General features: G+C 45.5%; 1 protein-coding gene across 3 annotated transcripts in view; it reads right to left on the bottom strand.

Moving 5' to 3' along the window:
- GOLGA3 (golgin A3) overlaps positions 1-15,251 on the bottom strand; it is a 46,624-nt gene extending 31,373 nt beyond the window's left edge. Inside the window, exons 1-5 of one of the 3 annotated variants that reach the window (XM_069961055.1) lie at positions 15,161-15,244; positions 14,961-15,077; positions 10,615-10,915; positions 1,888-2,142; positions 1-42 (exon numbers count right to left, since the gene is read on the bottom strand). The exon at positions 1-42 is cut by the window's left edge and continues 71 nt beyond it. In XM_069961055.1, coding sequence (XP_069817156.1) covers positions 1-42; positions 1,888-2,142; positions 10,615-10,723 — 406 coding nt within the window. In that variant the 5' untranslated portion in view covers positions 10,724-10,915; positions 14,961-15,077; positions 15,161-15,244. Of the gene's footprint in view, positions 43-1,887; positions 2,143-8,214; positions 8,296-10,614; positions 10,916-14,960 lie in introns of those variants that run through there. The other 2 variants (XM_069961057.1, XM_069961056.1) reach the window with 2 other exon arrangements.
- Between the last annotated feature and the right edge of the window lie 461 nt (positions 15,252-15,712).

The raw sequence follows: 15,712 nt of genomic DNA, 5'->3' as shown, positions 1-15,712 counted from the left end.
TTTGCTCTTCTCGTTCAAGTGGAAGAGGAGCATCACTGGAGGCTAAAGAGAAGACATACTGTACATCAGAGATTGAGAATATTGGGTATGCACCGAATAAATGTAACACTAGTCAAAATACACAATAAAAATAAGCCTAACAATGCAACAATCATGGCACACAAAATAATTATATTAGCAAGCGTAAAGCAATGCAAGCAAACAGGAAAAGATAGACTATAGAGAGAGAGACTATACTGAATGCTATACTGGCCTTTCTTACAGCCAATGAGGAAGAGGCTGCTAATTAAATGGATAGTTACTTTGTCTTGTTAGGATCTATTTTTAAAGGAGAACTCTGGGCTGGGGCGAATTTTGCCAGAGTGCTGGGGAGGGGGGAGGATAAAAACAAGTAACATGTTCTACCCCCCCCCCCCCCCCAGCGCTGGAACCAGTATCCTGCAGCATCAGCCCCACAGTCCTGTCCACTTCTGGGTCTGAGTAAGGACATGGGACGTAACATGTTGGGCCTGCCAGTCAGTGGCCATAGCGGTGCCCCGCCTATGATTTAAACCCCATCTGTCTCATATTCCTATCCCCCCCCAGCCTCATATTCACATTCCCTGAGCCTTATTTACACCTTCAGTCTCATACTCAGTCCCCCAGCAGGATAAGTGCCCTCTCATCCTTATTAACAACCCACCACCTAAGCCTGATTCACAAGCCCTAAAACCCATACACATACCCCCTCTGTCTCATATTCCTACCCCGATTCATACCCCCTCAGCCTCAAAGCCGCACTGGACTCCTTAACAAAGAATGAGCAGGGATTTTAAATCAACATGTTACAAGCTATAGAGAATAGATACTCACAAAGTTATATATCTATCTGCTCAGTTTTTCCTCCTCTAACAAGTTGGCAATATATTAGATAGCATTGTATTGGTGACAGGTTCCCTTTAAGTTTATGCCCAAATGACTATACAAAGAACAGTACTGCTAGTCAACCAAATCAATGCTGACAGATCTTACTGGAACACGTCCCATCGACCATTCATCAGTGTGTTCCTACAACAGGTGATTATTTACTGAAACCAACATCTCCTGTACAATCTTAATTCTTTACTGTCCAGTAGCCTTTATTCTTCATGTGGGTATGTATGCTTCTGTCCATACTTCTGGGTCATTAAAGTGTCACTGTCATTTAATCCCTCTCCCCCCCCAATAGTACAGGCGATTTTAAGAAACTTTGTAATTGGGTTTATTATCTGAAAAAATGCATTTTTATCATGAAAAAGCAGTTTGAAACTCTCCCCCCGTCTTCATGGTTTTCTATGGAGAGGTGATAGGTGGAGGGAGATGAAGCACCAAAACAGGACAACAAAGAGTTAATTTACAGCTATATCACCGGGCTATGTCCTCTGACGTCAACACTGACCTCTCTGATCTCTAAATACCGCTTTCACACAGGTCCCGCTGTGTAATCCTTTGTTCTCTGCTTTCTGCTGGCAACTAATCTCCCTCCTCCCCCCTCCTCTCTCCATAGATTAGACAGGGCTTGATTGATGTAAAAGAGTCGAGAATTCCTGATAATGAGCAGTGAATGAGAGAGGGGGTGGGGGGGCTGGGGAAAGTCTTTTTGAATGCAGATAATGGCAGATTTGCCTAATAAACCCAATTACAAACTGAAAATCGCCTGTACTATTGATTTCTGCAAAAAAAAAAAAAAAAAGTATGACAGTGACACTTAAAGAACATTAAAAGAATAAAACAGATAGAAAAACTTAATTTTTTTGTAGGTTATAGTGAGTCTTAGTTTTACACTAGAATCATCACATGCAGAATTTGCAATACAGTTAAAATGGTGCAAAGTAATAGATTGAATTGCTCTCTATAAAAAGTGCTTACACAGGTCAGTTTCCTGCATATGAAGGCTTAGCTTCAGCGACTGCAAAGCTTCTTTTCTAAGAACTAGGCCCTCAGTACTAGACTCCGATATGATGTCATTGAAACCAGCCCCACCTGGGGGTGCTGCTGTACTGGAGCTGATGGCGGAATCGGAGGATGAACCATGATCTGAATAATGACGCTGAGGCCCATTCTGACATAAATCTCCGGATATATTCGTCTCCATGTCGCCTCCTAGCTTTGACATACCGTTCACTGGAAGAAAAGATTCAGGTCAATTAAATATTAATGAAAAGTTTTATTAAAAAATAACTAAATACGCAATATAAGCCAATGATCTGAAATCCAAACGGCTGCATGCCTACTTACTGGCTTCTAAAATATACCTGACCATGCTGACTGGTCTATACGGCTGAGTACATACAGCTTGTGAGAGGGAGAAAGTAAATATACTGCCAGTCACATAAGTACATCACTAACTTTCATACATAATACTACAGTTAAATGGATATTTAGCTAACAAAAAAATTCAGGTTACCTAAAGATTGTCTGAACTTTTACACAAGTGACAGAAGTTCTCTCCTGGCTCGTTCTCCTGATCAGCACTCAGACGACAACCAATCAAAACCTTTGACATGTCTCTGTGACATGTCAAAAGTTCTTTTCTACTGACAGGTACTCTTTGTGCGCCTTCACACACACCGGATCCGCAGCGGATCAAGTGTCAGTTCATCCCTATGAGAATACATACTCGCAGCGGGATTGACATTCTGCTGAGAGTATGTATGTTAACCCCCCGCCGGCCGGAGCATACATTACCTCCTTCCCGCTCCAGCTTGCTTCTGGGGTTCCCGGAGTCTGCTTGTCCCGCTCAGCCACTCAGTGCGCTGCCCTACCGCAGCCACCGATTGGCTGAGCAGGACGTTCTGCCGAGAACCACCGAAGCAAGCCGGAGCAGGGAGGAGGTGATGTATGCTCCAGCTGCCGGGGGGTTAACATACATACTAGCAGCAGGATGTCAATCCCGCTGCGAGTATGTATTCTCATAAGGATGAACTGACACTGGATTTGACCGGCTGTGATCAATAACTTTTTGCCATGATTGATGACATGTCAAAAGTTATTTGTAATGACAGGTACTCCTTAAAGGAGACGTCCGGCGAAAAATTTTATTAAAGTATTGTATTGCCCCCCAAAAGTTATACAAATCACCAATATACACTTATTACAGGAAATGCTTATAAAGGGCTCTTTTCCCTGCACTTACTACTGCATCAAGGCTTCACTTCCTGGATAACATGGTGATGTCACGACCCGACTCCCAGAGCTGTGCGGGCTGTGGCTGCTGGAGAGAATGATGGCAGGGGGACACTGAGGGACACAGGGCACTGGAGGGACACTGAGCATCCCCCTGCCATCATCCTCCCCAGCAGCCACAGCCCGCACATCTCTGGGAGTTGGGTCATGACATCACCATTTTATCCAGGAAGTGACATCACCATGTTATCCAGGAAGTGACATCACCATGTTATCCAGGAAGTGAAGCCTTGATACAGTAGTAAGTGTAGGGAAAAAAGCACTTTATAAGCATTTCCCGTAATAAGTGTATATTGGGGATTTGTATAATTTTTGGGGGGCAATACAATACTTTAATAAAAATTTCCACCGGACTTCTCCTTCAAGGACAACAAAAGTGAAGGTGAAGCAGTATCCACAACAAAGCACTGAGCTTAACCCCCTTAAAATAAATTATGGGCAGAACTGAAAAAGAATGTGCAAATAAAAAGGCCTAAAACCCTGACACACCAGTTACACCAGTCCGGAGGAATGAGCCACAATTTCATCAATTTGTGGTGCGTTTACACAGAAAGATTATCTGACAGATTATCATACCCTAACTGCGAGAAGCTTATAAAAGGCCCTAAAGCATTTAACCAAAGTTAGGAAATTTAGGAAATTCTATTAAATTTAGGAAATACTAACCATGTGTATGTAGATTTCTGAGACACTGAGAATGTAATGAAAGAAATTAAAGCCGAAATAAATAATTTTCTCTGGTATTTTTCTGACATTTCTGAAATACAGTGTCAACCCAAAGTGACCTAACAGAGAGAATGTATACTAGAATAAAAGCTTCAGGAAATGTGAAAAACTGAGTTTTTGTGACTGTGGATTATAAGTGACTGAAAATTATATAGAAATGCATGACTTACTGGGATGCAAAGGCCCCACAGCAAAAATATACTCTGCCTGCATGAACAATACATCCCTGTACATGGGAGCGTCCTGGATCTGCAGGCAATAATGACCATGAGCCCATTATAAAGTGCACTCGTGATACTCTAGAGCCGGGTAATACAATAAGTTCAAGCAGCATTTTTCCCAGGTCGGCTGATCATTGCCTTTTAACACTACCTATTACACAAAGTGATTATCAGCCAAATATAGCCGATAATCGCTTATTATAATAGGGCCTTAAAGGGGTAGTGCACCAAAAAATGTTTTCTTTCAAATCAACTGCTGCCATGAAGTGCCAGAGATTTGTAATGTACTTCTATAAAAAAATCTCAAGCCTTCCAGTACTTATCAGCTGCTGTATGCCCAGCAGGAAGTGGTATTATTTCCAGTCTGGAGAGCAGGAGAGGTTTTCTATGGGCATTTGCTCCTTCTCTGGACAGTTCCTGACATGGACAGAGAAGGCAACAGAGAGCACTGTGTCAGACAGGAAAGAAAACACCACTTCCTGCTGGACATACAGCAGCTGATAAGTACTGGAAGGCTTGAGATTTTTTAATAGAAGTAAATTACAAATCTCTTGCACTTCATGGCAGCAGTTGATTTGAAAGAAAACCTTTTTTGGTGCACTACCCCTTTAAGAGCCATAATGTTTTTATTTTGGCACATACAGAGCTAGTTGGGGGCTCACTTTTTTTGCGCCATGATCTATAGTTTTTATTGCTATCATACTGGTATAAATGGGAATTTTTGATCGCTTATCATTAATTGATTTCTAAAATAAATAAAAAAAACAAAAAAACTGCAATCCAGGTGTTTTTTCTTTTTTTAATTTATGCCGCTCATCATGCGGGAACAATATAATATTGTTACATTTTAATAGATCAAGCAATTCCACACACTACAATACCAAAATACCACCCCACCTCCCGGCCCTAAATATGCTCCATAGACTGAAAGAAATAGGGGACATGATTAGAGATGAGCGAACCTCGAGCATGCTCGAGTCCATCCGAACTCGATCGTTCAGCATTTTATTAGCGGGGGCTGCTGAAGTTGGATAAAGCTCTAAGGTTGTCTGGAAAACATGGATACAGCCAATGACTATATCCATGTTTTCCACGTAGCCTTAGGGCTTTATCCAACTTCAGCAGCCACCGCTAATCAAATGCCGAACGATCGGGTTCGGATGGACTTGAGCACGCTCGAGATTCGCTCATGGTGGTACCTTGGTTTAAGAGTAACTTGGTTTAAGAGCGTTTTGGTTTAAGAGCTCACAGTTTTTCAAAATTGTGACTTTGTTTAAAAGCATTGCTTTGGTTTAGGAGCTCCCTGTACTGGGTGGGAGCGCGAGTGGGGGAGGGGCATGGTCTACATATCGGGGTCTAAAGCTCTGTACTCTGACCCAGGAAGTCTCCCTCACCTTCCAAATCATAGCATCCACTTCCGTCTGGGGCTTACATCAGGGGACAGGACTGTGGAGGTAATCTCTCCATAGCTGTAACCCCTCTCTCCCTGGACAGAGAGTGCTGCATGTATGTGCCCACATCTGCCCTGCTCAGTCCTTCATGCTCCCTGCAGTCTCTGTCAGCCCTTGTGTGTCAGCCCTACGAATTATGCTCGTAATCCAAGGCACCACTGTATGTTAAATAAGGTTCAGGAGGGAATAAGTACAGGGCAAAAGAACAAAGGGGAACAATCTGAGGTTACTTGGGTGAAAGATCAGGAACAACATGAGAAAATATTTTAAGGTAGTAGTAGATGCTTGGAACAAACTTCCAGCAGATGTGATAGGTATATCTACAGTAACTGAATGTAAACCTGCCTGGTATATACATATATCTATCCTAAGATAATAAGAAGGTAAATACTAAAGAGGGCAGACTAGATGGACCCAGTGGTATTTTACTGCCGACACTCTTCAATGTTTCTAATAGAAGTGTCAATCTAATGTTATTACGTATATTGGGTTTCTGGTGATGGGGGAGGGGGGGAAACCGAAAGAGTCTCGTCTATATGTTAGTGTAAATTTGTTTGCACAGGTTTATTCTTTCTAGAACTGCCTGAACATAAATTGTTGGGGAGGATGACCCTGTACTGTATACTGTTATCGTGCGAAAAATTGTTATATCGTTCCATTTTAAACAATAATTGTTCTATGTAATTGCAGGCAATGATCGAAAAATCGTTGGTATGTCATTGATCATTGATTTAGATCTGAACCTAAAATTATCATTAATCGTTTGCTAATTGCTCGCTGTAATTCCACATTCGTTCACTCAAGTTCCGCATTTGTTCACTAATCGTTCAGTGTAATTGCACATTGTCCATTGTTTTGCTGGGATCAGAAGGAATAAACAATCATAGTAACGATCGTAACTAATGACAATCATTCTGTGTAATATCGTGAACGATTTCAAGTTAACTATGAACAATCTTGTTTGCGATGGTTTATCGTTAGTTGTTAAAAGTCGCTCCATGTAATAGGACCCTAAGGCAGGGGAGAACTATAAACAGGGCCCATAATTCAATCTTCTTCTATAAAGGAAGATCTGAATTCCGCAGTTATCTGATATGAACGCTCGCCATGTATACTGTGCTTAGCCTGAATCTAAACACGTCACTGCATGTCACAGCTGCGTGGCCGGCGTCTGCTCCTCGGGGACGTTCATGCTACAGCTGTTCGGCTGTCAGGAGACAGAGCATTTACAGTCAGGCTTTGTGTCTTCCCCAAGGCTCAAAACACGGGTACTGGAAGTAGGACTGCACTGCCAGTCTGACTGTGGAATAAATATTGTCCATCTATAGATATATATAATGCCATCGAAAGGCCCTATTACACAAAGCGATTAGTCGTTAGTGTAAAAGCGCATGTTGAAAGGCAGCGGTCAGCCGCTGTCCGCTGATCGTGGTCCTTCAACATGCTGAAAGATCATGATCATGTCTGCGACTGTCTGCAGCACATCGCTCCGTATAATAGAATTTCAACGGGCAGCCTGAACAGTCTAATGTTCATGTGGGCGGCCAAACTGTTTGGGTTTGGTTATGGTTTACAAACCAGAACACTCAGCATTTGCCTCCCAGCAGCCTAGGGCTGTTTTCCAGTGATTAGGATGTCATGATTTTATTTTGTTTATTTAGGGAAGCCATTAGAATATGGCATTGACCTTCTAAACACAATGTTCACATTCCTTAAAGCTTATGTAAGTACGCAAGTAACTGTCCTGGTACCTCAGCCAATAAAGTACTGACATGAGCCCTAGTAGAAGAACATCCCCCCCGAATTCATCGACGTTCAGTCCATATGCAAGATTTATATCACAAACTCCACAGCCAGTTCTTACGGGACCCCCTGCACGATAACATATTATAAAATAGAGATCTCTAGAACAGTTAAATCCTTATGCTACTGAGCTGACACAGCGACAGCCGTGTCAGTTCAACAGCATAGTGCTTTAGCTGTTCCGGAATTAATTATGCTGCAGTGAGTCCAGTAAGAGATGAAGAGTTCCGTCTGTGATATACAGCTGGCATAATGACTATATATCATCCGTATAAGCGCTGCCCTAACCTGTTTCTGCTTAAAAAGCTGCAATACCAGACACAAACCATGGGCAGGTATGATGCTGTTTCTGAAAGAAAATCAATTTTTTTTTTTGTAATCCTGTACAAACCCTTTCTCATTCTCTATGAGCCTTTACATTCATTACTTGCGTCCAAGAAGTTGTTCATTTTGCCTCAGCCTCTCATGTATGTGTATGGGCCCACCCCTAACTTTGAGACGTTAATACAGGCAGCTCTTATGGTTTGTGCCATAAGGCCTCATTCAGACTTTGCACCTGAATATAGTCATATTGCACACATTTATGTATTGCAGTTTTTAGTGTAACTATAAATACATAATCTTCTGTAGGTCACACCATTCACAACCGTTAATTTAGTGACCATTGTATCTGAGAATGTACAGCCGCTATATAGGCTGTGGTTATATGGTAAGAAAATATAAATGTCAGGTGAATCATAGAAGGAAAAATAAAATAAAAAGCCACTAAAAAGATGAATGAGTTGCCCATAAAGTATTCCCTATATTACCTAGTTGCTGGCACATTATCAATGGAGCAGCTCTGGACTTCTGCATAGTTTTTCTTTCTTTATGAGAAGTTTAGTGTCCTGTATGACCAATGTGATATTGCACTGGTACTAGACATCTTGAGAAGACTTTTCCATACAGCTGTCTTTATACAGAAGCCGGATCACACCAATCCACCGACAAGTCACTATACAGGTTAGATACTTTTAAAGTGTCACTGTTGTTATATAAAACTTTCATAATACTAACAAACAGTAATTGTGATAAAAAGCATGTTTGCAATTTATTAGAATTTATTATTATTTTTAGTTTTAGTTATCATGCTTTGTAGGGGTACTCCGGCAAAATAAAATTTCTCCCATATTAACTAATGTCAGAAAGTTATATAGATTTGGAATTTACTTCTATTTAAAAAATCTCAAGTCTTCCAGTACTTATCAGCAGCTGTATGTCCTGCAGGAAGTGGTGTATTCTTTCCATTCTGACACAGTGCTCTCTGCTGCCACCTCTGTCCATGTCAGGAACTGTCCAGAGCAAGAGAAGTTTCCTATGGGAATTTGCTACTGCTCTGGGCAGTACCTGTCACTCACAGAGGTGGCTGCAGAGAGCACTGAAAAGAATACACCACTTCCTGCAGAACATGCAGCTGCTATTAAGTACTAAAAGACTGGAGATTTTTAAAAAGAATTGAATTACAAGTCTATATAACTTTCTGACATCAGTTACTTAGCCTGAGTACCCCTTTAACTGGGTATAGTGCTCATTGCTGGTTTGCTACAATAAGGTAGGATTGCAGGATCCCATGTGTGCGAGCATAGAGGCTGGCCTACATCCACACTGCAGCTGAGCATAGTAAAAGCAGACACAGAGTTTGCAGGGTGGTAACTACAGGGGAATATGCCATATACTAGTGATAGAATAGGCAGAAATAGTGCTTCTCCTTATGGATATGCAGGACAGCACATCCTGAAATTCACAGTTACAGTGATAATTACGGCCATAGTCACAACAAGACTTCAGCAGAAAAGTAAAGAAAAGAACGCCTCTAGTAAACCTTGCAGAGTGCTATGACAATAAAAGAGAGGCAATTGTTCTCCAGTCTAACATGACCTCTAATAGGATATCCTTGTCTAAAATACAAAGGCCCATTATCACAAAGCACTACTGATCTAGATATACTTATATTCTACTCTGGCATATACGAGATTTCAACACAATTTACCGTAAGTCTAGCAGACAAGTGCCGGGATAAACATGCTCCTGCATCTAGCAACCACCTGGCTAAGCAAGTCAGGGGTCAGAGGTCATGGAGCAGGCAGCTCTGTACACTGTGTAGTGGCCATGCTGGGTTATTACAGCTCAATTCTTATTGAAGTGGTAGAGGATCCTGAGGATAATTCATCAATTAAAAACCTCCTTAAAGTGTCGTTTACATTTTTTTTGCAGAAATCAACAGTACAGGTGATTTTAAGAAACTTTGTAGTTGGGTTTATTAGCCAAAAATGCATTTTTATCATGAAAAAGCAGTTTGAAGCTCTCCCCGTCTTCATTGTTCTCTATGGAGAGGGGAGGGGTGAAGGGAGATGAGGCATCAAAACAGGACAACAAAGAGTTAATTTACAGCTACATCATCGGCTATCTCCTCTGACAGTCAGCACTGACCTCTCTGACCTCTGAATACGGCCTTTCACACAGCTCCTGCTGTGTAATCATTTGTTCTCTGCTGACGACTAATCTCCCTCCTCCCCCTCCCCTCTCCATAGATTACACAGGGACGACAGATGTAAAAGAGTCGAGATTTCCTGATAATTAGCAGTGAAGGAGAGAGGGGAGGGAGGGGGGCAGGGACCTGGGGAAAGTCTTTTTGTATGCAGATAATGGCAAAAACCCAATTACAAAGTTTCTTAAAATCGCCTGTAGTATTGATTTCTGCAAAAAAAATAAAATAAATCAAAATAAAACGACAGTGACACGTTAAAGGGGTTATCCTGCGCTACAAAAACATGGCCACTTTCTTCCAGAGACAGCACCACTCTTGTCTCCAGTTCAGGTGTGGTTTGCAATAAGGCTCCATTTACTTAAATGGAACTGAGTAATGGTGCGTTTACACAGACAGATTTATCTGACAGATTTCTGAAGCCAAAAGCAGGAACAGACTATAAACAGAGATCAGGTCATAAAGGAAAGACTGATTCCTCCTCTTTTCAGATCCATTCCTGGCTTTGGCTTCAAGAATCTGTCAGATAAATCTGTCTGTGTAAAGCACCATTACAAAACCTGCACCCAAACTCGAGACAAGAGTATTGCTTTCTCTTGAAGAAAGTGGACATGTTTTTGTTGTGATGGACAATCCCTCTAAATATTTTAACAAAGAGGTAGAGAAACCAAACATTGCTACTTACCATCCGCTCCATTTTTCCTGCCACTTTCCAGCTGGACTGGTTTATCAGCAATGCCATTTCCAGTCACTGTGCCAAACAGCACCCCAGGTGAATCGGACCCAGGCTGCATGAACCTACTTCTTTATTCTTCTATAATGTCTCTAGAAATGCCTTGAGCTGACAGGTTTATTGCGTCCTTGCTTTCAGTTAATCTCATCTGATAAACCTGACGAACATGTTGGGCTGGCTGACGTACGGAGATTGACAGAGAGTAGCTGACAGACACCACAAATGGGGCACCTTATTGGAGTCTATGCGTCCCCTGGAAAACAAACACATTGTATCCATGAGAATGTTGTAACAGGTCCTGACACTACACGACCCAATACTAAGTAATTACAGGTGGAGCGTCTGACACTATGTAATTACAGACGCCGGCACAGCCTCATAACGGGACAGGTTGACAGCCACACTTATTGCCGCTTTATAGCATATAAAACTAAGTTTTATTTAGAATATAATGAATTGCATCTACGATTTCTGTGTTTCATAGTAGTGCAGCCAAACGGTTACTGAAGGATTCCTCTTATTAAAAAGTTTGTTAAGCGAAAAAAAAAAAAAAAATCCAAATCTACTGGTGCCAGAAAAAGACAGAGATTTGTAATTTACTTCTATTAAAAAATCTCAAGTATTCCAGTACTTATCAGCTGCTGTATGTCCTGCAAGAAATGTGGTTTTTTTTTTTGTTTTGTTTTTTTCAGTGTGACACAGTGCTCTTTGCTGCCACCTCTGTCCATGTCAGGAACTGTCCAGAGCAATAGCAAATCCCCATTGAAAACCTCTCCTGCTCTCCAGACTAGAAAGAATACACCACTTCCTGCAGCTAATAAGAACTGACACACTGGAGATTGTCTTGATAGAAGTAAATTACAAATCTCTGGCACCAGTTGATTTGAAAGAAAAACATTTTGGTGAACATTGCCTTGAATCCCCAGAGAATGAGTTGGGAGAAGTATGTGCTTAGCGCAGTCTCTGTGTCACATGACCTGGGCAGATTCCCAATGCAAGTCTATGGGAACATCACATTAGATAGCACAGAGAGGAGAGATGGGGTCGGGACCAGAATACTTAGGGCCCTATTCCACGGGACGATTATCATTCAGATTATCGTTAAATCGTTTGAAACTAAACGATAATCGTTCGTTTGAATAGCAGTTAATGATTAACGACCGAACGAGAAATCGTTGATCGCTTAATAAGACCTGGACCTATTTTTGTCGTTGCTCGTTCGCAAATCGTTCGCATTGAATAAGAAGTGGTTCGGTCGTTCGTAGTAGTGATGAACGCAATAGCGACAACAAGAACGATCATAAGTAACGATTATCTTTCCATGTAAATGGGTGAACGATTTCCGGTCTTTTGCAATAGCGGTCGTTTGGATCGTTTATCGTTAACGATTATGCAAACGATAATCGTCCCATGGAATAGGGTCGTTAGATGCCGACCAATAACAAGGGGCAGAGCGCACGCTGCCAAGTGCTTCTAGCAATTAGTGCGGGAAACAGCACCCTGACCCCCATCGACCTAAACTTCTGCCAGGTGTCTATACACGTTAATAAAGACAGCTAAACCATCTCTGTCAGGCCTATAGAGTTGAATGGGGCAACAACGTGCAGGTTCGAATGCTGCTCCATTCACCAGATTTATGGTGCGTTTACACAGAGAGATTTATCTGACAGATCTTTAAAGCCAAAGCCAGGAACAGACTATAAACAGAGAACAGGTCATAAAGGAAAGACTGAGATTGCTCCTCGTTCCAAATCCACTCCTAGCTTTGGCTTCCAAAATCTGTCAGATAAATCTGTCTGTGTAAACGCACCATTACTCTGATCTTAGCAGGACCTTAAAGTGGCCATACACCTTCAATAAATGATGGACTAACGATTGTTCAGCTGTCAGTTATCTCCCCCGTTCTCCCCATACACAGAAACGTTCACTATAGGGAAAGGGTAGGTGTATGCTGCAGCCAGAGAGAGTCTCTGCAACATGTCAAAAGCTTTTTATTAAGTGACAGGTCATCGTAGGCCACAGCCTCTGGGGACCTCACTTGTTTTTCAAGCACATCCTGCAGATTCTCAACAGGACTGAGAGCTGGAGAAAACATGAATTATTAGACCAAGCGATTTGTGTTACAGTAGTTCTGTGGAATCAGACCAGACAAGCTAGCCTTCTATTCCCAGTGATTATAAGGTTATGACTGACTAGGTTATAGTTAGGGTACGTTCACACGTAGCATATATGCTGCAGATCTTGGTTTACACCATATAAAATCTGCAGCCTCTGTGCACTATGTGCAAACATGTGGAACGGTAGTAAGGAAGAGGCCGAATAATGGAGATTCTGGCATATAGTATGGGACTATGCAGAAGTAATAAAACACTAAGCATATGTGACAGGATAGAGGGATGGGATACACTGGAGATTATATATATATCAGGACAGAGGGATGGGATACACTGGATATATATATCAGGACAGAGGGATGGGATACACTGGATATATATGACAAGACATAGGGATGTGATACACTGGATGGATATATATATAAAAAAAAATATATATATATATATCTCAGGATAGAGAGATGGGATACACTGGATATATATGACAGGATACATAAGATATCACATAGGACATGGTGACATCTACACATCAGGTGACGGGCAGCGGGGGCGTTCTGACGGGACGGGCAGCGGGGGCGTTCTGACGGGACGGGCAGCGGGGGCGTTCTGACGGGACGGGCAGCGGGGGCGTTCTGACGGGACGGGCAGCGGGGGCGTTCTGACGGGACGGGCAGCGGGGGCGTTCTGACGGGACGGGCAGCGGGGGCGTTCTGACGGGACGGGCAGCGGGGGCGTTCTGACGGGACGGGCAGCGGGGGCGTTCTGACGGGACGGGCAGCGGGGGCGTTCTGACGGGACGGGCAGCGGGGGCGTTCTGACGGGACGGGCAGCGGGGGCGTTCTGACGGGACGGGCAGCGGGGGCGTTCTGACGGGACGGGCAGCGGGGGCGTTCTGACGGGACGGGCAGCGGGGGCGTTCTGACGGGACGGGCAGCGGGGGCGTTCTGACGGGACGGGCAGCGGGGGCGTTCTGACGGGACGGGCAGCGGGGGCGTTCTGACGGGACGGGCAGCGGGGGCGTTCTGACGGGACGGGCAGCGGGGGCGTTCTGACGGGACGGGCAGCGGGGGCGTTCTGACGGGACGGGCAGCGGGGGCGTTCTGACGGGACGGGCAGCGGGGGCGTTCTGACGGGACGGGCAGCGGGGGCGTTCTGACGGGACGGGCAGCGGGGGCGTTCTGACGGGACGGGCAGCGGGGGAGTTCTGACGGGACGGGCAGCGGGGGCGTTATGACGGGACGGGCAGCGGGGGCGTTATGACGGGACGGGCAGCGGGGGCGTTATGACGGGACGGGCCGCGGGGGCGTTATGACGGGACGGGCAGCGGGGGCGTTATGACGGGACGGGCAGCGGGGGCGTTATGACGGGACGGGCAGCGGGGGCGTTATGACGGGACGGGCAGCGGGGGCGTTATGACGGGACGGGCAGCGGGGACGGTATGACGGGACGGGCAGCGGGGACGGTATGACGGGACGGGCAGCGGGGACGGTATGACGGGACGGGCAGCGAAGATGGTATGACGGGACGGGCAGCGGGGATGGTATGACGGGACGGGCAGCGGGGATGGTATGACGGGACGGGCAGCGGGGATGGTATGACGGGACGGGCAGCGGGGATGGTATGACGGGACGGGCAGCGGGGATGGTATGACGGGGCGGGCAGCGGGGATGTTATGACGGGACGGGCAGCGGGGATGGTATGACGGGACGGGCAGCGAAGATGGTATGACGGGACGGGCAGCGGGGATGGTATGACGGGACGGGCAGCGGGGATGGTATGACGGGACGGGCAGCGGGGATGGTATGACGGGACGGGCAGCGGGGATGGTATGACGGGACGGGCAGCGGGGATGGTATGACGGGACGGGCAGCGGGGATGGTATGACGGGACGGGCAGCGGGGATGGTATGACGGGACGGGCAGCGGGGATGGTATGACAGGGCGGGCAGCGGGGATGGTATGACAGGGCGGGCAGCGGGGATGGTATGACAGGGCAGGCAGCGGGGATGGTATGACAGGGCAGGCAGCGGGGATGGTATGACAGGGCAGGCAGCGGGGATGGTATGACAGGGCAGGCAGCGGGGATGGTATGACGGGACAGGCAGCGGGGATGTTATGACGGGACAGGCAGCAGAGGACATGGCGGTGACACGGCACTATCTCCCCCCTGTGAGGACGCTCTTACCGGGCATGCTCAGGCAGCTGTCCCTCGGCTCCCGGCTCCGGCTCTTCTCCCTCTCGGCCTCTCCCATTAGACGTGGCTCTTGGTGACCGGCCTGGTGTCTATACACTTTCCATTCCCCTAGGAAACATGAAAGCCCGGAACCATAAGCCGCGCACCGCCGTCCACCGCCCCGACCCCGGGTGACCCCGCACACTACACACCGACAGGCCGGCGAGCCCCGTGATGCAGATGACGGTGCAATAACAAGGACCCAGCTGCAGCAATGTCCCCTTCTAAGGAAGATCAGCTGTTTAATGTTTCCGGGAGGACGACAAAGCGAGCTACACCGAGAACTTCCGGTGCCACCTGAAACAGGAGGAGGGCTCGTGTGATTAACCTGTTCGCGGACAGCGATAGACGTACACCGAGAATACGGCTCAGTGCACACACACAGATCGCAGCGATTACCGCACACAGTTATACGGACAAGAAAACGTCCGTGTATGTGTGCGGGGTCCTGCGGCCGAGCCCCCCCCTGCTTACAGTGACCCCCTATAGAGGACTTATGGCCAAGCGCACTGAGTTTTATATAATATTGTGGCTTTTTTCTTATTGCAGAACCTCTTCATCCCAGAGATATGGGGGGCACTTACTGTTAAGTCAACTATCTGCCTCATAGATGGGCAGGAGCTTTATTGCAAGCAGGGGTGTAAATGCTGGAGTGTGACTCCGCCCCCAGCCTCATAGCCACACCCCCGAGGAGCCTGATTCAA

This window comes from Dendropsophus ebraccatus, chromosome 3, assembly GCF_027789765.1.
Source record: "Dendropsophus ebraccatus isolate aDenEbr1 chromosome 3, aDenEbr1.pat, whole genome shotgun sequence".
Taxonomy (NCBI): domain Eukaryota; kingdom Metazoa; phylum Chordata; class Amphibia; order Anura; family Hylidae; genus Dendropsophus; species Dendropsophus ebraccatus.
The sequence above is the reverse complement of the archived record's forward strand: the minus strand, read 5'-3'. Positions and strand labels throughout refer to the sequence as shown.